Source organism: Lottia gigantea, assembly GCF_000327385.1.
Source record: "Lottia gigantea unplaced genomic scaffold LOTGIsca_2, whole genome shotgun sequence".
Lineage (NCBI taxonomy): Eukaryota > Metazoa > Mollusca > Gastropoda > Lottiidae > Lottia > Lottia gigantea.
The window spans coordinates 5,593,760-5,619,095 of record NW_008708400.1 but is presented as its reverse complement, the minus strand read 5'-3'; the positions used below and the strand labels follow the sequence as shown (position 1 = coordinate 5,619,095).

The 25,336-nt window shown below is 33.5% G+C and overlaps 2 protein-coding genes across 2 annotated transcripts in view; both read right to left on the bottom strand.

Moving 5' to 3' along the window:
• Window positions 1-10,353: 10,353 nt before the first annotated feature.
• LOTGIDRAFT_228416 (hypothetical protein) lies at window positions 10,354-15,143 on the bottom strand (the record flags this gene model as incomplete). The annotated part of the gene is made up of 10 exons (XM_009053474.1): window positions 10,354-10,709; window positions 11,307-11,347; window positions 11,685-11,785; window positions 12,100-12,265; window positions 12,630-12,678; window positions 12,871-13,011; window positions 13,307-13,469; window positions 14,040-14,471; window positions 14,835-14,934; window positions 15,138-15,143. 10 exons carry the CDS (start codon window positions 15,141-15,143, stop codon window positions 10,559-10,561), a joined length of 1,350 nt encoding a protein of 449 aa, XP_009051722.1. The 3' UTR covers window positions 10,354-10,558.
• A 914-nt stretch (window positions 15,144-16,057) lies between these two features.
• The window catches only part of LOTGIDRAFT_181945 (hypothetical protein), a gene marked incomplete at its 5' end in the record, with an annotated part of 22,563 nt that continues 13,284 nt past the window's right edge, over window positions 16,058-25,336 (bottom strand). The window contains 6 exons of the mRNA XM_009053473.1: window positions 16,058-17,072; window positions 17,331-17,440; window positions 17,928-18,018; window positions 18,297-18,385; window positions 18,783-18,987; window positions 24,221-24,475. Of these exons, the coding sequence (XP_009051721.1) occupies window positions 16,872-17,072; window positions 17,331-17,440; window positions 17,928-18,018; window positions 18,297-18,385; window positions 18,783-18,987; window positions 24,221-24,475 (951 nt within the window). The 3' untranslated portion in view covers window positions 16,058-16,871. The remainder of the gene's footprint in view (window positions 17,073-17,330; window positions 17,441-17,927; window positions 18,019-18,296; window positions 18,386-18,782; window positions 18,988-24,220; window positions 24,476-25,336) is intronic.

Below are 25,336 nucleotides of genomic sequence, written 5' to 3'. Positions count from 1 at the left end.
CCGAAAGTAAGAAATCCCAAGAAATTGGTAAAATTGTGGGTCATAACTTTAATACTCCGGACAGAATATAAATTAAATTGGAGAATTATCACTGACTTCAGCTTTATGGAATTCTGTAAATACTTGTTGTAAGATAGCATTTATATAATACTATATTTCTCCAAATTGAATTATTCCGGTTATGAAATAATCCATATAAGCAAAACTATGTGCCAACTTCCGGTTAAGTCAGAAAGTGGGTTTTGGGTGGTCGGGATTGAATACCACCCCTGCATCATGAACAAGTTTAAAGCTGCAGTGAAATTTCAGGTCTTTTCGTTTCAAACTTTCATGATTCAGGCCTGTTTTTTGATAAAGAAATAGAAATTGTGGTTATTTTCCTTTAACTGAAGTAAATTGATTCTTATAATGAAAAAAACGCTTGTATGATTTCTTGCGCGTGTTCATTAGAAGAAAATAGAGTTACAGTGATAATGATTCAACCTACATTTATCCAAAGGTGAATGGAATTGTTCTTTTGGAACTCAAAGTAGGTCAATAAAAGACAAGGTTAGTTTGACCTTGAATTGAGTGCAAACACTCTGAGCAAGAACTAAATCAAACCGGTTGATCGATAAGATAACCCATAAAAAGGTCTGGGGAAAATATGACAACAAATCATTATCATTGAACAAAAAATTTGCAAATAAATATTTATCATTGCCATTAAAGAGCACCAATATAAAAAAAAACAAACAAAAAACAGTCGACAAAGTTTTGAAAAGGGCAATCGTTATGAAACCTTACAACAATTGTCACAAATAGCAATCATCAAATAAGATTTTGGAAATCACTGAAAAATTCCAAAAACCAGATGATTCTGTCTACCAGCCCATCCTCGTCATAAGCTCTTTGCAAATCATAAATGAAATAAAGCTTATCAATCATATAAAAAATCAAGAACCAGGAATGTCAAAAAATATATCAATTATCCTTTGAAACACAAAAATGCATCACTACAGAAATAATAAATCTATACCAACTATTCAAAAAATGAAGAAAAGACAGCAATCAAGAAGAAAGGGAAGCGTGCCAATTATTTTACAGCGCAAGATTGAAACAAAGACGACATACAGTGTTCAATATGGATTGTAGTTCAGGGTAACGTATGCCAATCCGCTGCAATCGAGCAATAAAGGTTTTTCAAATTGAATATCATTATCAGATATCGTCACAATGATAAAAAAAACCATCAGAGAGAAGAATAATTCAAAAACATTTCGTCGTAATATCTTTCACCTTAAATGTGTCTTAAGTCACTGATCTCACAATCAATTATCTGTTTAAATCATGTTCATCGAATTTCGAGCCAAAAGCGTTAAAAAATGTCTTGTGACGTCATCCCATTATTCTGGCGGGATTTTACATCTCATTTAAAATCCCAGGGATTTTATATATAATATCCCGGGGGTGACATGTAAAATCCAGGGGATTATATGTATTTTTCCTGGGATATTATAAAACCAAGGCTTTTTAAATATAATATCCCGGGTAAGCATCTCTGTAAATATTTACTCTCTTATAAAATATAGAGTCTAGTTCTATTATGATCGTCAGCTGAATTGACCACGAGTTGCAATTATTTTTTACGCGAAAATATTTTTGGTATTATAAACAAGAGAGATTCTTTAATTCCAGTGGACACTGTCAGGTGCAAGTTGTTTTCGAGAGGTGCGTTTTGTCTTATTTTCATATTGTTTATAAGGTTTGGTAACATGGGACTTGACCCGTAGTCTACATCATCACTTATACCATCCAATGTCACATTTAGTCAAACGTGAGACTTTTTCGGTTTTGATATGGCCGCATATATTTTACTAATTCAATGTCTCTTTGGATGATATAGTATCCTGATTGCGAAGTAGTAGACATTCTAGCAAGGTAGCTGAGAGGGCCATTTTCCTAGTCATACAAATAATAAGTCTTGCTCACTGGTTGGTGAACTTTTAAAGGCACGAGTTGCGCCCTTTATTTCATTATTAATTATTGTTTTTTTTTAATGAGTCCTTGTCGGTTTATAAGTCAGATAAAAAACTTTCCCTCGTTTTTTTGACATTTAAAACGCTTTAAGGGCCCATTTTAGAAATATGAAATTTGTATCTTAATCAGATTACAATTGTTTGAGTGAGATTGTTGGACGATAAGCATGCAAACGTCATTTTAAGGCTAAGAGATTACATGCATATTTTCATGTAAGCATTTTCTATACAGCCCTTTATACACGAAAACATGTCATAACTTTAATGGCAGCCAATTATAGTGTTGAAATGATATATAGTTCATTAAACATTACTGACAGAAAAAGAAAGAAAAATCTGGTGTCATGAAATTTAACTAATAAAGGATAAGAGAAAGACAATGACCTTATAGATTTGTCATTAAAATAAGAAGTCATTGAACCAGTCTTAAAGAGAGTCGACCAGCATAGCTTGACTACGTTTTGAGTTTTAAAGGAGAGAATTGTGTGCATCAGATCATTATTTGTATACTAAGTTTTCGATTTCTGAGCTAGACAATTTGTTCTTATCAGGTATATTAATTCCTCTATCTTATCATTATTGAAGTCAGGTTCTAGAAAATGACACAGACAGGTTATTCTGTATATTCAGTATTTTGTTTAAAGATACAAATATAAACGCTACCACATTTAAGGCAATATTTAACAGCTAACTGTTAGAGAAATTCACAAGACCCAAACCAATGTCCAAAAATGGCGAACCTTTCCCTTTAAAGGCTTTGTACTAAAAATGCTAAACATTTCTTACCTCTATCGATTGTTACTTCAAAATAAAGTTAAATTGTCCACTGTTCAGAAAATATCAACCTTCGTCTTTTGGTAGTGCACAGAAGTTAATCAATTCATGACCGGAATATCTAGAGCAAATCTAAGACTTTTGTCAGCTTTACAATAGACTAGCATAATAATCTAGATATCATTTATTGCATAACTATAAATAGAAGACTATGCCATATAAGTAGGGTAATTTAATACATAGAAATACATTATTCTTAGCTTAAAGGGGCCAAACAATGAAAATGAAGGGTGCGTTCAAAACTGAAAAGGAAATTTGGCTGCTGTTTTTCAAACGTTTCATTTATATTATGTCTTAAGGCATCAACATATAAATTCAATAAATTGTGATATGAGATCAACAAATCAAAACTAATCATTATCATCTAACGACATGCGAAAATTGCAGACAACAGACCCCATGTTCACAGTCACAGTTTATCGGACGCCCTTATAGTTATACCGTGTCAGTACCACTTTCGACCAATCTGATGAAATAGCACAATTTAAGAAAGTGGGGTATAAAAATTAAAGGTAATTGACTACCTTTCATTATCACGATTAGAGATAACCCATAGTGACCTCTTCTTCAGATAAGCAGCTAAAAGTCCTTGACTAATTCAGATAGAATTGATATTAAAGGAAAGCTTTCTTGTAATAGTTTTGATGACTCGGTGCGTTTTGCATATCACGTATGTTTCTGGTCTATACTCTACAGGCTAATGCAGTTGTTCTGTCAAAATTGCTGTCATTGCACAAACTGCGAACTGCTAAATTACTTATACTCATTCAGACAGGCCACAGTAAAAAGAGAAATTGCATTCAAAGGGCCGCCTTAAGATCTAAACATCAATAAAGCATCATCAATTAGAGTGGACCATATATTTTTGAGAAAAAATGATCGACATCGCGAGCAAAGGTTTTTTAATGGTTCTTGTGGACTATAACTGTTTATCCATCTGGTCCTGGCTATGAATAGGTTGTTTAGTCATATGCTGTACTTAAAATATTCCTAGTCTTGGCACCATGATGTTATCATACAGTTAATGATTTACAATGAGTATGTCGACATATCTATTGTACAGAAGTTATTTTAAAAAAATAGAGGAAAGGTGGCCTTTATGTAAACAGAAATAAAAGTGGTTTATTGTGTCCTATGTTGCCGAGCTGTATTGCACATGACCTATGTCACGTATATAGGTAAGTGGGTCGCCTTCCTTAATATTACTGAGCCACGCAACATGCATACCTTTTGTTGATAAAGGGTTTCAATGAAGAGTATTCAGAAAACTATTCAGCTAATGCAGATCATTTTAGTATCATACGAAACTACTTATGGTTCTTTCATGGAAATAACACATGAACATAGTTCAACCATTTTTAATCACCACCTCGGCTTAACAAGTCGAATTTAGAAAAAGGCTGCAGTATTTGAACAAAGCCTTCACATCACATTTAAAAGTTTAGAATTGGCTTTAGAATTTTATTTTAGGTTATATTGAATAGTATAGTTTTTTCAAAGATTAAGTCGAGGTAGTGATTCAACATGGTTGTGAACTACATTCTTGCGAGTTATTTTCCAAGAACCATACGTGGTTTCGTAGTGGCATGACAAGTAGACTTTGGAAAAATCAACCACAATCCTTCCTCGAATTCAAGCTGACATACAATTTTACAATTTCTAAAGAAAACTATTCAGCAAATGGAGATCACTTGTTAGATATCCAAACGTTATATGAAGTAACTTGGCTGTCCAGGATCAGTAGACTTTGGAAAAATCAACCCAGTCCTTTCAAATCAAGATGACACCTGTCCATCTATACAAATAAAAAACAACCAATGAGAACTTCTCTTCATATCTGGATTTATTTTCAATGCCATTGAGTAGAACTTTCTAGAAAATAGGCGCTATATAAATGCATTATTATTATTATTACATCATCCAACATCGTCGCATAATCAGGAGGACATCATCCTATAAAGGCATGTTCCTTTAGCAGCGATACGATGGTCCACATCTAGCTTGTGAATCATCGTACAGTTGCTAAAGGAACATGCTTATATAGACATCTTTACTTTACCATGCCCTATACAGTGACATACTTCTTAACCAGCATCCCACCAGATCATCGGACATGCCGGTTTCCAGCGGATGCGATTTAGAGGATTGACTTCACATATGTGAACATCTCTTGATATAAATGAGGACATCAACCAATGTTGACATACTTAAGTATCCATGAGACATTCTCTGAGGACATCTTTGCGAGATCACTCTATATGGGGACATCTTTTAATATCAATGAGGACATAACTCTATATAGAGGAAATTATTCAATGTGATTGTGGACATCTTTACATAGAGGAAATTATCCCATGTGGACATCTTTACATAGAGGAAATTATCCCATGTGGACATCTTTACATAGAGGAAATTATTCAATGTGACTGCGGACATCTTTACGTAGAGGAAATTATCCCATGTGGACATCTTTACATAGAGGAAATTATTCAATGTGACTGTGGACATCTTTACATAGAGGAAATTATTCCATGTGGACATCTTTACATAGAGGAAATTATCCCATGTGGACATCTTTACATAGAGGAAATTATCCCATGTGGACATCTTTACATAGAGGAAATTATCCCATGTGGACATCTTTACATAGAGGAAATTATTCAATGTGACTGCGGACATCTTTACATAGAGGAAATTATCCCATGTGGACATCTTTACATAGAGGAAATTATTCAATGTGACTGTGGACATCTTTACATAGAGGAAATTATTCAATGTGACTGTGGACATCTTTACATAGAGGAAATTATCTTCTAACTTATCACTTCCAGAAAAGCTTGTATAGTAATTTCTGTGAAGGAGTTCTACATGTTCTGTCTATTTTGATTCTCCTGCCTCAAGTTTCGGCTGTTATCTAAGAACCAATAATATCTCAGACAAGAACTGGTGATAGTCTGATGGCAGCGATCCAAGAACTTGTTAAATTGTAATTGACAATCCACGAACTAGTTGCCTGTAGGGCATGTGGTGTAGCTGTCTGAACATCATGCCAGTTCATTCAAAAACAGGATGGCGACGTGAATGAGATAATTAGATAAAGATTATTACATTTGGTTGGAATTTTGAGGAGGTTATTTTACTGAGGGCGTTATTTAATTATTTAAAGGTACACCTTCAGAAAAATATAGATAATTTACTAATTTTGATTTAACTGGTAGTATATAGAGAGAATGATTTCTGGGTGATATAGATCCCTGATGACAATCCTGTGGTGCTAGTACCCCTTAAAAATTGAGGGTATCAGCGAATATCACACGGTCTCCTAAGAAGACTTCGGGACAATTTCAAAAAGTTATATATGCAAGTACCATGGAATGTATGTCGACTCTTGACAATAATTGGTGATCTGGAACTCTATTCAGCTTAAACCGTCCATCGTAAAGATTTCACTGAACGTTTTGAATCTCACTTTCATTATCGAATAATGTGTAGGTATATAATTCTAATCTCATTGGAAAGAAAACGCTTTTTATAGGTTTTACTTACTTCTGGTCTTCATTTTCAATTAATGTTCTTAAGGAGGCGGACAGTTTCCATTTGGAATGAAATTGGATTTATGATACTGTTAAATCTGTCAGATTGCAACACACATATAGATAGAAATCAACACCATGTCCTTCAATTTAGCATGTAAGCTTAACAAAGCTGCTTTGAGGTATTTTCAACCCAATTACGACTCTATTCAAGCCCTCTGATTGGCTAAACTACATGTTAATGACAAAGATACATTGCCTTTATCACGCATCTTTACAATGTCAAGATGTACCTTGGCATCATTTCGTTAGGTTTCTCGTATCACTGAAGTTTGTAAATGCGGCGATTTGATTTGATTGTTCGCTAGTGAATACAGTCAAACAGAGAGAGCACTGATTGGCTGTATTCATTAGCGCACAATGCAATCAATTCGCTACATTTACAAACTAGTCAGTTAAATAAAGGCCGTATCTTTAAGTCAATAATGAGATAGACAGTATCATTGTACTCTAACAGAGTGGGTGGGTAGTTACTTGTAATATTCTTATTCTTGAATTGCCTAAATATTTAGCTGACTAACCATCAAGAGTTACAAGCTGTAACTATATACCAATTCCAATTCTACTTTCACTTTAATGTACTTTCATCCTTAGCACTATCGTTCTCCAATGGTTGTTGTTAATTATTTAATTATATATCGAAGTATAAACCTAATCGAGCTTACTGCCAATGGCTTTCTATGTGTTACGATGATAACATAGTAGCCAGCAAAAGAATTCATTTTTATAAGTTTTGTTGTCTTCGAAGATGGATCGTAAGAAGTAGAAAAAGAGCAAGCGACTTGAAACAAAATGAGCTTCACATCAATAAGTTAACAACGGGTAGCCCTTTCGAAAAAGAAAAAAAAAATCGAAAAATATTCAGTATGAATTATTGCTCTTCAATTTTACCTTGTAAACACTCTAGAAAGCACAATTTCCGAGAGATTTTGACGAAACTTGGGTTGTTTATAATCAACCACGGATGAAACCAATTGAAAATCAGAAAAATATTTAGCATTAGTTATTGTCTTTGTTCTTGGGAACGCGTTTAACATTTAGCTTGTAAACACTCTAAAAGGCAAAATTTTCGACGGATCTTCTTTCAATTTTTAGTTCGTAGACTCTAATAGGCACGATTCTTGTCGTATTTTGAACAAATATATTAATATTCAGTATCACCCGAAAAAGGTCTAAAAAGTATATTATGACTGATGATTGAATATTTCATACTGGTGATTGTTTTATTAAAAAATCAGAGCTGCCAATGGGCTTGCCTGGCAAGCTATCTTTCAACATTTTACACTGAAAAGTTCAAATTGAGAGAGAATATTTCCGACACATAGACAAAATCTCATCATGCACTTAAGCTCCAATAAATCTAATAAGTGGTATAGTTTTCCACGGCGCTGATTTTATTCCCTTGATAGATTGGAATAAATCGCTTTGAAAGAAATGTGACGTATCTGCCGTCTTAAAAAATTTCTCTATTTAAGGTTAAAGGGTACAAAACTCATACATTATTCAAACAGACGATTCAACTTTTTGTACTGGGATTAATATGGAAGATGGTGGATAAAGGAAGACTTAAGCCTCTGATAAGTCTTCATGAACAATAGGTTCAACTCTATTTAAAGACTTGCGTCTTCCAGGATCTTGTAGACTAATTAATCTATGGAGCTTCTAATCCTTAATCCACGGGAAATTAAAACCAGGTTAAGTCTTCTCTCGAATCATCTTTACGCTAGATCCAGACCTCTGGGAAGAGCTCCCTGGCGTTCATTAATTATCCTATCTATTTCTCTTTCACTTTGACCAGAGCTGAATTTGCTCATAAGGTCCATCTTTTATTCATTCATTCTACATTTCATTCCTTCATGGATCAATATGAGGATAACTGTAATACTGCTGACAAGTTAAAAAAAAAGATAGCTTTTCATGTGGGCGTATAAAAATACATCACAAACAGCTAGCTGTGGACCTAAAACAGTTTTGCACATGTACCGACAGAATTCTCCCTCCTGGAAAATTGTGCATGACATTGGGAATGAATTCCGGACATGGTGCATTAGAACTACTGCGGCCGTCGGATTGACATTTACATCATTTAAAGATTGCAGGTTGGATTAGTACTGACGGAGAGAAATTATCCTAACCTTCCCGGTATATTTAAAGAAATAAAATTGTGTTGACGTCAGCAAGGCAGATTTAGAAATAAATCAATAAATATCTAACAAGGGTATAATTATCGCCAGGAAGCAAATAGTCCGAGTAAGTCTGCTTTTATTTCGTGTTCAGTTATGTCGAGTAATTCTAATATGGTACCTTGAGACTGGGAGAATTTGTTGATTGACAGCAGATCATCTCATACTGTCGACATTTGTTTCGGATATAAATCCTCAAAATCATAAGAAAACAAGCTGATCTTCAAAATTTGAGTAAAATTCGTAGACGGCAAGTACCAACGCCAACGCTGATATATATATGGTTAAATTTTGGACTATACCCAGAGCATAGAACTGTATGCCCAGAACTGTACACATATATGTAAACTGGTGTTGATACCTGGGTGAAAATGCTGTCTCATAACGCCATTACGTGAAACATAGCTCTATTACTCAATGGCGTCAAGTCAAAATCAAGGCAGAATACTTCGGATTAAGTAAGCACCAGTTTGAAAGGGCAAGTTAAATGTGTTGTTAAACTCACGATATTTCAAAGTCTATGTATGGATACCATAAGACGAGCTCTTGTCAAATAGAAAAAATCTTCCAGATGCATCAAAATAGATCAATTTTAATACCAGATACACAAAAGTTGGCCTTATTGCTCAGAGAAAATAAACGCAAGTCCAACATTCCGATCTCTCTCTACTATGATAATTCATGTTGCTCACACATCCGGATAGTTCGAAACATTTGCCTCTATTCCAGCCTCTGATGGACATTTTGACAGTTGTCGACTGGACTAGAGTCAGAAAAAAGACCCTGTTAAATAGGGATTTTCCACACCTGCGTAAATGCGTTTTATGTAACATAATATTAAATGAACGTTACGATGACTGAAAATTAGTACTGGGCAGCATCGTAACTTTCTTTTTGGTGGTAGCACGTGATTCTGTGACCTTTGAACTTTTGCGGAAAGTCTCCATTTAACAGGGCCGTCTTTTTCTGTATCTACTCCAGTCTACATCTGTCCAAATAGCTATCAGAGTCTGGAACAGAGACAGATGTGTACCCGACTCATTGCGTTGTCAACTCGTCATTGCTATGGAGAGTCCTTGAAGCAAATGATGTTGACGTATATAGTATAGCTATAATTGTCATGAGCCTCAATTTACAGATTTAACAAAGTGTTATCCATATTACTTCCGGGTTATAAGGCTAACAATCTGCTTATATTAAAGTTTGGTGCTAATTGCCTATATCCATATTTACTTAACAACCGGAAGTAGTTGTTCTCTGGCTATGCTGACAAATCCATCATATATTGTATCTAGCTTGGTTTGGATCAAACAGTGACGAAAGGGAAAGGTCATCTATAGTATCTGTTCTAGCAAACCACGGGGATGTTTCTGTGGCTCGTTCTGGATCAAGTTATAAAATTATTGAGATGTATTACTTTTCAGACAAACAGCCCATAAAAATTGAAATTTCCATGTAAAGTTATCATTGCTGTGTGACCTGTCGATTTTGAAGGTTTTCAACAGATATTAGAATACTTGTTTGAAAGTATTCATAAATATGTCAGATAGTGGCTTTTATCGGAAGAAATTTGAATTCTTCAGCTAAGACTCGAAGCAATTGAGAGGTCGTCAACCTCGTAGAAATTCTTTATTCCGATGAATGCATCTGAATAAATAACTTTGATACATTTTTAGGAAAACGTCCACGTCTATTTAGAACAATGTAACAATCGATTAATTATACTTACAACAATATAACATTTTAATATATTAATATCAACAAAATAACAATAAGCATGATATATATATATATGGCATTTTACGGGTTGAGTCAAAATTGAAATGACTGATTCCTATGGAACAAACAAAATATTTAACGGAAATTTGGTATAGGCATAGTTCTGCAAGAAAATTTCCATATTGGTCCATCAAATCGCCATATGAGTTTTCTACTGCTCGCTTATAGCTCTGGAAAAGCCCTCAAGTGATTTGTTAGACAGGTACATTGTGAGTTTCGCTAGTTTTCTTTCCTCTGGTCCAGCGGGTCGTACCGCCACACATTTCATTTTACCAGTCTTCCCTTCATATGTTCCCACGCATCTGTAAGTATAAGATAAAGATGGAATGAAGAGGAGTCTTTCGCCATTTCTTGATAAGAAAAAACAGGGAACTAAGGAAGTATCCAATGTTTTGAACACTCACTGAAAAAAATAAAGCCACCTACTAGGCTTCTGCGCTTTGTTCTTTTCTAGGATTTCAGAACTATGATGGTGAAATATAGTTTAAATGTCATTAATTCTAAACAATGAACCAATAAATGGATAAGTACCAGAGTGGCACCTGATGTTCAAGACACACAAGAACAAAGATCTTAGCTGGTAAACTGACCCCACATGGTTGTATTTCACGGAAAAGGACATTTAATTTTAGAAAACATTGTACTTTAATAACCTGTCACTATGTTTTTAATACTAGTAACATTTCAAAGTATCATATTGATTAACAACAGGAAAAGAATGATGAGGCTATTATCACCTATCTTTCAAAATTAAAACATTATAGCGTATGGTGTTCTGCTATTATAATCTACGTTTTAATCTTTTTTGCTATTCTGACAAAATATCACAATAAATATTTAATAGCTTCTATTCATAGCATTTCATGTCTCATTTCCTTGTAATGCCCAGAACATCTCACCTGTGCCATTGTCCTCTGGTTAATCTGGGTAAACTTCTGTCCTGAATTTAGATAAATGTGAATCTGGTTAACATTAAAGGGGAACTGCTTTCAATCAGAAGACCAAATTATTTGTTGGTCACGTAAACCTTACCAATAGGTCAAAAGTTATTTAAATGGATTTTTTGTGATCAAACGCCTTTTGGAAAGCAATGGTGTAAGTCTCCGTTGGGTTGTAATGCTGTAAAGTGCAAACTTGGTGGAAACCTGAACAGAGGGTCGTTGGTTATGGATCCTAGCTCGTATGTTTATGGGACTCTCAAACATCAATTAAAAATAATTATCTATAGTTCCTAAATTAATGAGATAAAATATTAATATTGGCAAGTCTTGACTTACTATTTCATAAAAGAGACATTGTATAGTATCCATTCCATCTTTCAAAATAAATTCTTTGCCTGTTCCAGACTGGTTCATTAATACAGCAGAGTCGACCATTCCTAAACAATAGTATATGACATAATGTAAGGAATTGCGATGTATTAAATGCTTGGGTTAGGAGCATGAACCCCTTGATCCTGAGGTCCCGATTTATTTCATCCAGTAACCTTTAGTCGTATGTTTTGGGGAATAAATTGTGACACCGGAAAGACATTCAAAGATACTCTCATAACCCCTTAGAAGTGCCAATACATATTTACTTTTTCAAGCAAATATAACATTATTTATATTTGCCACGTTTGCAGGCTCCCACGTTTGCATAACTTGACTACGGATGGCAATTATGAAAACTGTGGTTCGATATCAATCTTACCAAAGACTTCAAAGAGTAAATTCATATTAGCTCCTTTTCTTTGGCCCCATTTCTTACAGCCATCAATATCAGTTGTAATTATCTTCAAACTTTTATCAATTTCTGGTGGTTTCTGAACTATCTTGGATTTGGTTGTAGGTTGTTGCACGATTTGCTTTTCATTACTCTGAAAGCAAACACAACTTACAAGATGTTTTGGCATAATAGAAAGGTACGTATGCGTGAAAAATACGTTACATATCGCAGCTAAGAAAGCGAAATTCACTTGCGAATCAGACAAAATCCGAATGCTGCTCTGACTTACAGGTTAACATTGATTTTGAGATAACATTTCAATCGTGTCCTCATAAAGGCATTAATATTTTTCTACTGGAAAACCAAGTTATCTTCCTTGGCCAATTATAAATATGCAGAGTTTACGATCTCAGTCGCAAGACGTTCTCGGTAGGTGCGCAATCATAATTGCAGAGTGGAATGGCTCAATAGATACCAAATTTGATTTCTGAAACTTAGAAAACCTCATAACTCACCCTAAACTGCTGAGAATTAGTGATAAAATTTGGTTGATATCTGTTGTTCCTGAAATACAAAAAAAATCTCAAAATGTTTGTCAAGAATATGCTTCTTCTGTGGTACAAAAAACAACATTTTGTTGGCAAACCGAGAAGCTGTTGTCTCGTCTCTCTAGCATTAACATTCCCGCCATAGTACTTGCTTAGTGGTGCTCAAATTGGTCAATATTTTAGTCAATTTTACTATTGCTACAATTACCTGTTATTGTTGGAGAACATTGTCTGTTGCGGTGGATTTTTGTTTCCGAAAGCCAAATTCCAGTTCGAACTGTTACTGACAGATTGACCATAATCGGAACCTCTTGATCCAGTATTTCCAAACATTGATGTACTCTGGAATCTGAAATATTTAATTTTCGAGAATAAACGATTGTGGAACCGTTAAACGGCTAACCTTGTGAGCCATACAAGTAAAAAAAAATAGCCGAGATCGAGACTAGGGCATATTTTTGACCATTCCCTTGATTCAAGAGCTTTACAACCAGTTGGAATTTGTTGGTATCATAGAATCGAAATTCTACAGAACCACTGCCGTTATTGGTCAGTGGATTTATTTCGAGAGGGAGGTTATTGCCGATTCTAAACACCTTCCAGCAACAAAATGCACATTTGAATTTCTATGCTGAGATATGTACCTGCTATCATAGCTGTTAACTGTATGGACTCCTGAATTACCAGGCATACTTCCGTCGAAATTAGTTGTTGGTTGATCATATGAACAATTAGGCTGAAATTGTTGACGTTGATTACCCTGATTTGGTGGTGCACCCCCATATTGTCTCTGTTTCGAGTAGGGTCCTGAAAAGGAAAGCTCTATCTTCAGAATTAGGTGCAGATTTTGAGTAACACCACCTTCTATTTGAATAGTTGCGGAGGGTCTAGAAAAAGTTGCCATTAGGTCAGGGGTAAACCATCGACAGTTATACGCTTTTACAACCATATCGCTATGAGTTTGTCAACTCGGCTTTCCTTTAAGTACACATAGGTCCTAATAATTATTTTGTACAGTACTGTAAGAGAATACTTTGTACTCGATCTATATATTTTGTATTCAATAGGGATATCATTACTCTTTCTATGAGCTCTTAACCTATAAATTAAAAGTGCATTGAACAGTTTGAGGTCATGTATCTCAATGAGTCACTATTAATATGGGGTATAATGACGGTGAAGTACAATTAAAAAATATTCAAAAGAAATCACCTCATGACTAATGTGGGACTTCTAGTGAACAAATGTCAGAAGAATATAAATAAAATTCCCAAACATAAGGAAAATCTGCAACGGTTGGAGAATGGCAATGAACTCTTTTATAGGCCTCTTACAGATCATGATTTCTAATATATAATACACAGCTTAATACTTTACCATTTGGACCGAAATCGACAGATGACGAGTCTTTGCGTTGTGTACCATAGGAGTTGGTTGGTTGATTATAATTGTGTCTATTTGATGATTGGTTAAAACCACTCCTATAATTTGATTGGTTTATACTCTTTCCTTGGTTATTTGATTGGTTGAAATTATTTTTTGGAAAATTTTCCGATGTTTTTGATTGGTTATAATTATTGGTAGATGAAGCTGAATGGTTGAAACTGTTAGTAGGCAGGGCTGAATGGTTGAACTCTATATTGTTGGGTTTTGAGGAATTAAATCCGACATTTGGTTGCCTATTTCCAAAATTGGGTTTGCAGGATGATATTGGATTTGGAATAGCCGTTTTATTCAAACCACCACAGACTGATCTGTTAAATGTCGGCTGTCTCTGACCTCCGGTAAATCCGCCTACTGGCATTAAATCTGAAAAGATTAAAGCGTTAGTAGCCTTTGGTGATATGAAACTGGAAACTGCGTCTGAAAACTGTGACTCTTCGGGCTAAAACATTAACTTTGAACGTTAGGCAGATTACTTTGTGTGAACACAGGGCCCTTCTCGAAGAAATGGAAGAAAGTTTTGACGTCATATTTTCTGCTGTTGATTAGGCTATAATTAAAACCAATGAGTTATAGAACTCAATAAAAGACCTTATCAGCCTCATCGTCTTCAATTTATATCAAGGGATCTGAGAAAGAGGAATAGGGGAGGAGACTGTAGCCATCCAAATCAATGAAAACTTGCTACCTAATGGTGTAGGGCCTAATGTACAAAATGTGCCCAACTACCTGGCATTTTATTTGGTGGTCCAGGTTGATTAGCGTCTGTAAACATTGCCTGCCTCTGGCGTTTCCTTTGATTAAATATAGGAGCTGGAGTTGCTCGGCCCTACGATTAAAATGGATAAATCATAAATTAAGAGTAGGCTATTCCAGGACCCAATCGAGAGGGCTGCAATAAACATTTAGAAAAATGGAATTTGAATATAATGAACATTTTAGGCCTATACATATACATGCTAAAGTAGTTTCCAAATTGATCTGGTTTGTTAGTATTATTGAGATGAGTACTTTATGAACTGGAATACCTACCTGCATAGTCGCCTTTTTTATTTTTTTTTTTGAAAATCTGTTATTTCTTCAACTCGATTAGTCTATATCTATGGACTAACTGAAAAGCAAAGCCAAAATTATCCTAGGCCAAAAAACTATAAAAAAAACTATAATGAGACAAACTTAAATCCTGTAGCCTGCAGTCATTTTAATTTTTTTCTTATCCTCATGACCCAAATGACAAATATCCTTGACTTTGAGCAGTGTTAAGGCAAAACTTATGGGGCCTTGACTACTGTAGGCTATGCTTACACATCCATTTGGCCTTGAAAAAACTAGTCGCAATGACATGGTCAAATCCTGAACAAAGAGCTAGACATTTAACAGCTGCATGATTTTGAAAATAGGATAAGGCACAGAACTGATAGTCGTAGAAGGCGTTAATCCAAAATGTGAAGCTGACGTGATGTCCAGAAACCCTATCAATAACAGTAGTAGGGGGCCTATCAGTATAGAAAAGAACGGAGTGGGGGCAAGGGACGTAGAAAACCTACTCGCTTTTTTTTGACTTTTTGACGTTTGCTACGAGCTTTTAAGAAGTAAAATCCTTTGACCACGAATCATTGGTGATCTAATATTTAAGGGGAAAACAATAAAAAAAAAAAATAAGGTTGCCTTTTGCTTTCATGAAACGAGTTACCTCCCCTTACTATGGAAACAGACCACCAACATTTATTTCATGTAAATAATGGGAGATAACCAATATCGGTATAAACAATTGAAAAAACAGTTAACTTTGCTTTTTAATTCATCTTTTTCCAAAATGATTTTCCCTATTTTTTTTGCAGTTTTACAGCTAGTAGAATTTGGCATATTGATATGTGATTGTAGGCCTAACATTCAATTTCAAAGTCTTTTCCTCCACTAAATACATGAGGATAATAATATCAAATCCATTATTTTAAAGTACAATTTTATTGCAAAAAGTGTTACAAAACATATTACAATTCATAAAACAAACTTGGTTTAACCTGTAGATTTTATTTGCATCGTTCAAAAGCACTCCTCATCCTATGTAAGTGTAAGAGCCTAACTATATTTCCTTTCAGTGAATCTGATTTGAATGGATATGAAAAACGGCATTTATGGAAAGAGGAACCACAAAATCTTGTTATGAGAAAGCCTATGCAGATAATCAAAATAACAATATGAAAATCACAGTAAGTGATATGAAAAGTTGAATCTATAAAAGATCATTTTACCCTTTTTTTACTTCCAAAAGATAAGAATTGTCATGTACAGAAAACAAAACAATCATAAGAACAGTTGGTCTTACGGCCATAAACACATCCTAAATAAAACAAAGAAATAGATAGCACTATATAGCCTAGGGAGTTACTGCAATGACCCAGAAGGATATTGAAAGTATCAATTCTAATGTTGGAACACACTGGGGATGGATTAAAGTACATGTACACAGTGAATTATCTATATCAGTAGAAGCCTATAGGAAATTTTCTATTAAAAGATTCTGTCTTTAAAGTCAAAACAATTAGCTAGCAGCTTTTTTAAGCTGTGTGCTGAAAATATATCAATATCAGACAACATAGCTCTGAAACACAGAAAATTTTTCTATTAAATACAGTCGCTCCTTACTATATTTGGAAGAGTTTTGACTATGGCAGTAAACTGCAATTGTATTCTTGTCCTAAAGGTACAATTATATGTTTTGCCCATAAATTGCAATGAACACAAATTTGCAACAACATCAATTCACATCGCTCTGGCTTCTTTTAAAGATTTAGGAGTTAATTTATTATTGTGGTAGTCCTCTGTAAATTGAGCCACAATTTCCTTGGTTAAGTCTTTTTCAGGACATATATACACTCGCTGCTCTGGAAGATCAAGTATTGCTAGTAAAGGGTTTTGATCATCCAGTCCTGTAAAATCACGAACTTGATCACAGAATTCATCCTGAAAAACAATGATTATTATGATCAAACAAGGACAAATGTGATGAAATGACATTATGTAGGCCCCTTCTCTATTGTTCTACACTTCAGAATACCTTATTGGTACCAAACAGAATGGTATCTATCTCTACCTTATATGCCATGATAATCTTCACTTTTACAAGCGAAATGGACTAACAAAACCTCAATTATCACATAAAATAATTCACAAAACTTAATCTTAGAATGGCCAGACCTTTACTATATAATAGATACTTACATCACCTCCATAAAAGAAGAATAATTCTTGATCTTCTCCTTTCTGATGATCTTTAGTAGCTGTTTCTGTTAACAATTCTTTAGCTCTTTCTATCTCATCTTCTTCACCTTCTGCAAAATAAAACAAAATTAATTTTGAAAAAGTCCATCATCAGTGTATCCAGAAACAGGAAAGGAAAAGGAGTAAAAGGAAACAAGAGCACAGGTCGGCTCTCGGTCATCCTACCATATTAAGCATCACTTTTGAAGATCACGACCCAGATAATATGTTTGTCATTTAGGACATGGTCAATGTCTGGGCTCAAGGACCAATATTGGCTAAACGTAGATGCTGAACTCAGATAGACATAAAGAAAGTCTGCCTTAGTCTGAGCTGGAAAAGATCATTGAATGTATGACATATCCGTTCATTATTATCTCACTTTGACAGTTGCTTCCTTGTTTGTTCTCACATTATCACTTTATCAATGCCTTCACACTCATTACCACATATTTAAGAAAGGCAATGACCCATCTTTAGCTGTGTTATTACTGGGACAATTCCATCATTGTGGATAATTTTTTGCTGATGAAAAAAAGGCAAATTGAAAGACCTCACCTGTGAATAAGACTAGGCAAACTGATTCATTTAACTGGAGAGCAGCATTCTGGGTTAATTCATCTAGTGGTTTAGGGTACCAGGGATATTCCTATAAATGTACAAGTTTTTTTTATTACAAAGATACCAAGACTGGCTTCACAATGATATTATGTAGAGATTCCAATGCCAACCAACTGTGTTACAGCTTATTCTTAATAGATTAACATTCACCTCAATCAAAGAATTAATGAATATTCACAGAAATGTTACAATATTTATATGAATTTACACAATAAAAAATTCAGATGTTCAAATGAGCAACTCAGATAACTAAACCGAAATGCTTATTTTCCACAAAGTTTGCATAATATCTAACTGTATACTTACACTACAGTTGTTATCAAGTAGTAATGAAGAACGTCCATTTAATGTTATAATAGAACCTTTTTCATCTATCATTACTAGAGTAGGTATTCCTGCAAGTACAACAAGTCAATAATACAAGTGACAGGATGGTTTTAGGACATCTTTCTTCCTGATAGTCTCAAAGATTTTTACAGGAATAAAGATTGACTTGTGATGGTTGCATTCAGTATAGAAATTATGCATCAAAAGAAGTTCTAGTTCCTGTAAAATTCCTGTTGGTGTTGAGCATAGTATTCTCAACCAAAAAGGTCAAGGTCTGAACATGAAGATTTTAAGTGTTTTCATTTCTGAAAAATTTCATGGCTTCTGCCTTCCGCCATTGACCTCAACAAATTGAGAAAAATTGAGCACAATACTGCATTTCTATACAGGTTTTATGACAACAAAGTAAACCAATACAACATCTGGCTACATTAATAGTTCCTGTTATAATAGAATTCCACTTACCATCCACACCATATTGTGAAGTGAGAAGTTCTAGTCTGGAATCACCGAAGGGAATGGCCAACCACGGCATACAACTATAATATTGTGAGAATGATTCTGAACTCCTATCAGACGACACAAATATTATCTCAAAATTCTTGCCATCTTCTTTTAATTTTTCATAGGTTTTGATCAATTCTGGTGTAAAATGGCGGCATGGTGGACACTGAAATAGAAATGATATTGAAATTATTTTTACTTTCTCTTTGTTCTGCTCTTTCTGGGTGTCTAAAAACTAGCAACACATAGTGGGCCATTTCTCCAATGCATCCCGAGACAGCATGAGTGTCAACTATAAACTTTTATTCATGAACTTGAAATCTTTAATATCCTAATAATTGTATTAAAAGCAGAATGAAACCTGGATTTTAGAGCTATCAAATCTAAAGTATGATAAATAGGCCTTTAGATATTGACAGAGCAATATTCAGGTCTGTCAAACATAAAAGGGATTGGAATGAAGTTTTTTAAAAATTTTTATGTGTATCAGGGACACGGATAGCATCAACTTGCATCATTTCAATTTTTAGTCAGTGGTTCTGCAAATCCACAAAAAAGAAGTGTTTGTTAACATAAACTATCATGAAGGGCCTTATGTGATAAAGCATATTTCACGATTAATGACGTCTTCAAACACTTATTTTTTGTGGAATTGCAATAACCACGGACGTCTGACTGAAAATTGGACTAGTGCAAATTGATGCTATCAGTGTCCCTTATGAACATAAAAAACTTAGAAAACCACTTTTCAATCCCCTTAAGGTTTCTGCTAGAAAATTGTGCCCTACTCAAGAGCATGTTTTTGTATGAAAATTCAATTAAAATTATAAACAGAACCTGAAACATGTTGTTACTCAGAGTTTCATAATTCAATTATTCATTTATTCAGTAAATTCAAGTGAAACCTCAACAACAAATAATTCAACATCTTCAACTAATTCGTTAGAAGTAATTCAATTTAAACCATGAAGCTTTTTAAATAGAAACATTTCTAAATTTAGCATGAGTTTGTATATTTTGAAACGTGGATTTGTTAGAAACTGATGTTAAAACCTAATTAGTTTCTTATCTGAGTAATCTACTAATTAAAACTGACTGATATTGACAGTCTGACAACCTCTGCTGGTGATATTTCAATTTCTACCAAGTAAACTGTTCAAGATATGCTGGATTTTTCATGGAGGTAACATTATTTCAGTTTTGGTCGTGATATAACTTTTGTTTTGAAGAATAAAAAATACCATAATTTTATTTTATAAGTCAAACAGCTTCAATGATAGCAAAATGAAGCAGTTCAGCCAAATAACAATTTCTCACTAACATAGAGGACCAAATTTCAATCCTGGCAAAAGTTGAAACGTTACCAAAGTTGGAGAGGTTGACATGAAAAAAGCATTTTTAGGATGAGACAATATACCAAGACCCTGTGTTGTTCAGGCTTTGGGCTTTAAGAATTTCTTGCCAGTTAAAAAAGAGTAGGTTAATACTGAGCTGACAATGCCCTTCTTTATCAGCCCATAATGGACCACCACTATCATTTACCAAAAAGTATTTATCATTCAGAAAGGTGATATGCTAGTTAAGAAAAGTGTGAATTAACAGATTCTTGTGACACATATAACTCACAAATTGTACATTTTTTTCTTCAAGTAAACAGGAAATCAAGAAAAACTTGTTATTTCAATGACCTTTTTTATACCATAAATTTAACATCAGATCTAATAAGGATAGGTACATTTAGTGAAAGAGAAATCTAATCTCCCTGACTGAGACCTAACCACACATAGTGATGTCCCCTTTCCACTCCTTCAATCAAAGAAAGACACAGTGTAATTAAATCTCCTTGACTTTATGTGAGAATCACCTACATAGCAATGTCCCCTTCCCATTGTAGAATTCTACAAAAACAGACAACTGAAATCTAATCTCTAAGTTTTCACTTGGACCTACCCACACAACGATGTCCCCTTCACGACCCTCCCCTCCTTATTCCCCCCACCCCACCCCCCCCTCCATCATGTTTTAATCAAAGGAAGTAAAGTTAAGTGTATGTAGATATAGAAAGTTGAACCCAGTAAGAGAAGATATCTACTTAGTATATAATAGACAGCTGTTTTAAAATTTAACTTGTCCCAATCTGTTTGGTTTATTACAGATAAAATCAAAAGCATGTAAAAAACAGACAAATTTGTTGCACAAATGCAGTTAGTGTAAGAATCAGTAAAAGCTGGATATAGGTTAATTTCTTGGGCAAGAGACTACAAAGAAAATTTACAAATATGATGATGTTTTTATATTACATAACATACGTTATTCAGATAACCATAAAATCATTTCTAACTTTGATAATGATAAATATCCTATGTAAGTGTAAACATTATGATAATGTTATATTTATACTGTATATGAGGTGTTATGTTATATAATATCTTCTAAACCAGATTGTACAATAACAGTACATTCCCATTAAACTTTTCAAATTGTCTCCATGTTGATTAATTTTTCAAACTTTTTCAAATGAATTATTAGAGTTTGTTGGCACAGTTTTACATTTGACAGTAAAATTCTAATGGAATTGAATTTTAACTAACCTATTATCATAGCCAAACTTTGCCAAGTATAAGAATTATGTATAGTGCAACTGGGAATGGATATACATGCAAAATTTCGTTGTAGTCTGATTTTATGAGGTTGTTCAACTTACAGTCTTATTTCAGCAACATCTCATACTGTTAATTCATTATACAACAATTTCTATATTTGTATTTTTGAAAATGGTACATATAATTATAAATAAACTTCTCATAATCATCTTAAATCAAGACAAAAAACTGGCCAGTATTCTCAAAACAATCTTAGGAGTTTTAGGTTGTAACGAAAGCACAGGCACAGGCATGTAGGCTTAACATCTAGTGAGAGAGTATTGAATGATATAATAAAATTTGAATATATGAAATGAAAATTCATATTCTTCAGAATCTGAAAATAAAAGAAGAATAATTAAGGAACATTAATATCTATGGAAATTGTAATAAATATATTTTTCTGCTAAAAATGCTACTTTGCTACGATATCCTAGAAACAGTGTTAAAAGATAAGAACCTAAGATCATTTTGAGAATACACAGCCAGAGTAATAGAAAGAATTTTTGGTTCCCATATTCTACTGTGTTGGCAGGTAAACTCCTAATAAGGACAACATAAACAAACATTCTTGTCACATGAAAAAGATTAATCAAAATTCACAGCCTATTCATGAACTATTGAGATAACATGAACCACAGTCTCTTATTGATAATGGGACTGCCTTTAAACAAAAATGACTATGCTATTGCATCCAGTCCTGCACCCAATCACATCTGTGAATATTTAAAATATCTAATTTGAATTTGAGAGGTTGTAAGTCATAGAATATAATTTCCCTTACAAAAATTAATAAAAAGGTATGTGAAGAGAAGACAAGATATCTTTTTACCCTTTTTAAGAGATACCTCACTATATTTTCACATACAGATTAAATACTTTTCACATTTCAAACACTTTCACATTTCACGCTTAACAATATAATGTGCTGTTACATGTTGATATCAAAATGTCAATGTACCAGATTGGTAAAGGTTTTGATAGAAGCCACGAGGAAATGTTTTCTCAGAGCACCTGTCTAGTATCATGCTTTATATAACAGAAGATAAATAACATAATGGAGGTTTCATTGTAGACATCTTAATCTTCTTGAGAATCACAATTTTGGCAAATAGAACTGATTCCATCACAAATGTTCTCAATCTAATTTGTCATGAAAAAAAAATTCTCAAATATTCCTGCAATTCCCTGATTATTAAATGGGATTATATAAGGAGTTAACAAATTACAGAACATCTATATACAATATGTAGGAGTTAACAAATTTAGTACATTTATATACAATTGGTAGGAGTTAACACATTTCAGAACATCTATATACAATATGTAGGAGTTAACACATTACAGAACATCTATAATTATAAAATATGTAGGAGTTAACAAATTTAGTACATTTATATACAATTGGTAGGAGTTAACAAATTTAGTACATTTATATACAATATGTAGGAGTTAACAAATTTAGTACATTTATATACAATTGGTAGGAGTTAACAAATTTAGTACATTTATATACAATTGGTAGGAGTTAACAAATTTAGTACATTTATATACAATATGTAGGAGTTAACAAATTTAGTACATTTATATACAATTGGTAGGAGTTAACAAATTTAGTACATTTATATACAATTGGTAGGAGTTAACAAATTACAGAACATCTATATACAATATGTAGGAGTTAACACATTACAGAACATCTATAATTATAAAATATGTAGGAGTTAACACATTTTCCATTTGGAATGACAGAAAACCTGCTGTTATGTATACCTTCTGCCTGAAGATTTTGATCAAACATGATACAATTGCCACCAAACAACAGTTAGCAGGTGTCAATTTGACACTATCACCTGTTAGATGAATATCATCAGGTAAATTAATGCCATGTTTTATCAAATGATGGGTGATGTAGGACTTTAGTCCAGAGGGGATAATATGGTTAGTTTGATATGCCCTTCTTTTCACTACCATGGAATGGATTTTGATTGTTCAAATTAAATAAAATCGATAAGTGAACTCCAAAAAATGTCTGTCCCAGTTATAGAACTGGGTAACAGTGAACAAAGCCTGGTTTAATCAGATCAGTTATGTATAATGGATTGTTTCCGCCATTCTGCATTAAAAAAATGATTAAGCCTAGTCCTCTATAGAATGAAGGGAATAGTTTTGGTTAAACCTTTAACTCGGGAAGATTTTCCAGGCAGATACAATTTTCTCCAATAACAAGCCAAAGCGTTTGACTGTTAAAGTTGCTAATTTTTCTTGCTGTGCTCATTCTAGAAACTCAATTCAATTCTTATCTGTAGAATTTCAAATTTCATCATAATTTATTTCTTGAAGAAAGTTGTGAATAATTGATCAAGAAGTTTTTATAAAGACTATAAACAAACTCCACCCACGTCTTATCATTATATTATACTCAATAACTAATTACTAGGTGGTCCCAAACTCATATCTCCTTCATTAATTATACACTTTGATAATGTATTAAACTGAAAATATTTGAGTATGCAAAGAGTAACTAAATATTTAAAAACCCATGATCTTTTATTCTATGGGTACAGTGATCAGTAAACTTGACCAGTGCCCTAAAACTGTTTGAGAACCCATACCATCCTAGTCTCATCTCTTACAACTGTGGTTTTGATTGATTGGTCCATTTTTTTGTGTTAAATTCTTTATCCAATTAGGTCTTATTCTCCTAAAAACTTATTTTCACACATCCAACCACTTTAAAAAATGGACATTACTTACCCAATGAGCTGAGAAATATAAACCAACAATTTTTCCTTTAATCAATTCATTAGAATCTAACAGTTCATCTTTACCATTTAATAGTTTTCCCTTGATCATTTCATAGAAAGGTTTGATTCGCCATGGGAAATCTTTGCCCGATTCATCCTCCATCAACTGACTGAAACCATCAGTTGTAATTAATTTACCATTCTCACCATCAATTAAAACAAATCGTGGTATACCTCCAACTTTATATTTCTTTGTTAGTTTAGCCTGTAAGAGAAAAACACAGCTTATTAAAGAAAATGACTGGCTGATAAGTTAAGGGACAGCCTACAAAAATTAAACTTTTTACAACTAAAAAATAATCCAAAAGAACCAACGGGATAAACATAGCTAGTCAAAAGAAATATTTGTATTATATATCTAAATGACTGGCAAAATGATTAAATAAAGAACCCTCTTGCTTTTTTATAATATTTTCAATAATAAAATGTTTTCACTGTTAAAATAGAGATCAACATAATTTTCAAATTGATTCCTTAACATATAGAAGTGATTAAGAATCATTTTGCATCATTTTCAAACATGACTGGTAAATATCAAGTCAAATGCCTATCACTTTTTATATTATAAATATTTGAATTGATTCCAAGATGTAAATAACATATATTATTCAAAGTTGAAACTGTGTGGCATAATGGCATTGGCTAATTGCTTAATTTCAAATAAACATCATTTCATTTCCCAAAAATGTCTGGTAACTATTATTAAATCTTAAACCCTATTGCTTTTAATATGTAAAGATATTTGAATTGATTCCAAGACTGTGTGGCATGCTGAGAGTTGTTAATTACTTCATATATGTAGCCATCAATTTCTCAACAATACTCAAACATGACTGGCAAATATTATGTTTAAATGCTTGAATCTATTCCAAGACTTTTACCAACTTATATTATTTAATACAGCAACTTTATGAAAATGAAAATGCTAATACTTTATATGAATAGAAAGTAGAGGTGTTCTAATGACTTGGACAAATACCAGTTTGTCTCACATGTCAATAATTAATTCATAATTAGATAAATAAGAAGAGAATTACAAGCAGAATTCGAATGAGTGACTGATCAA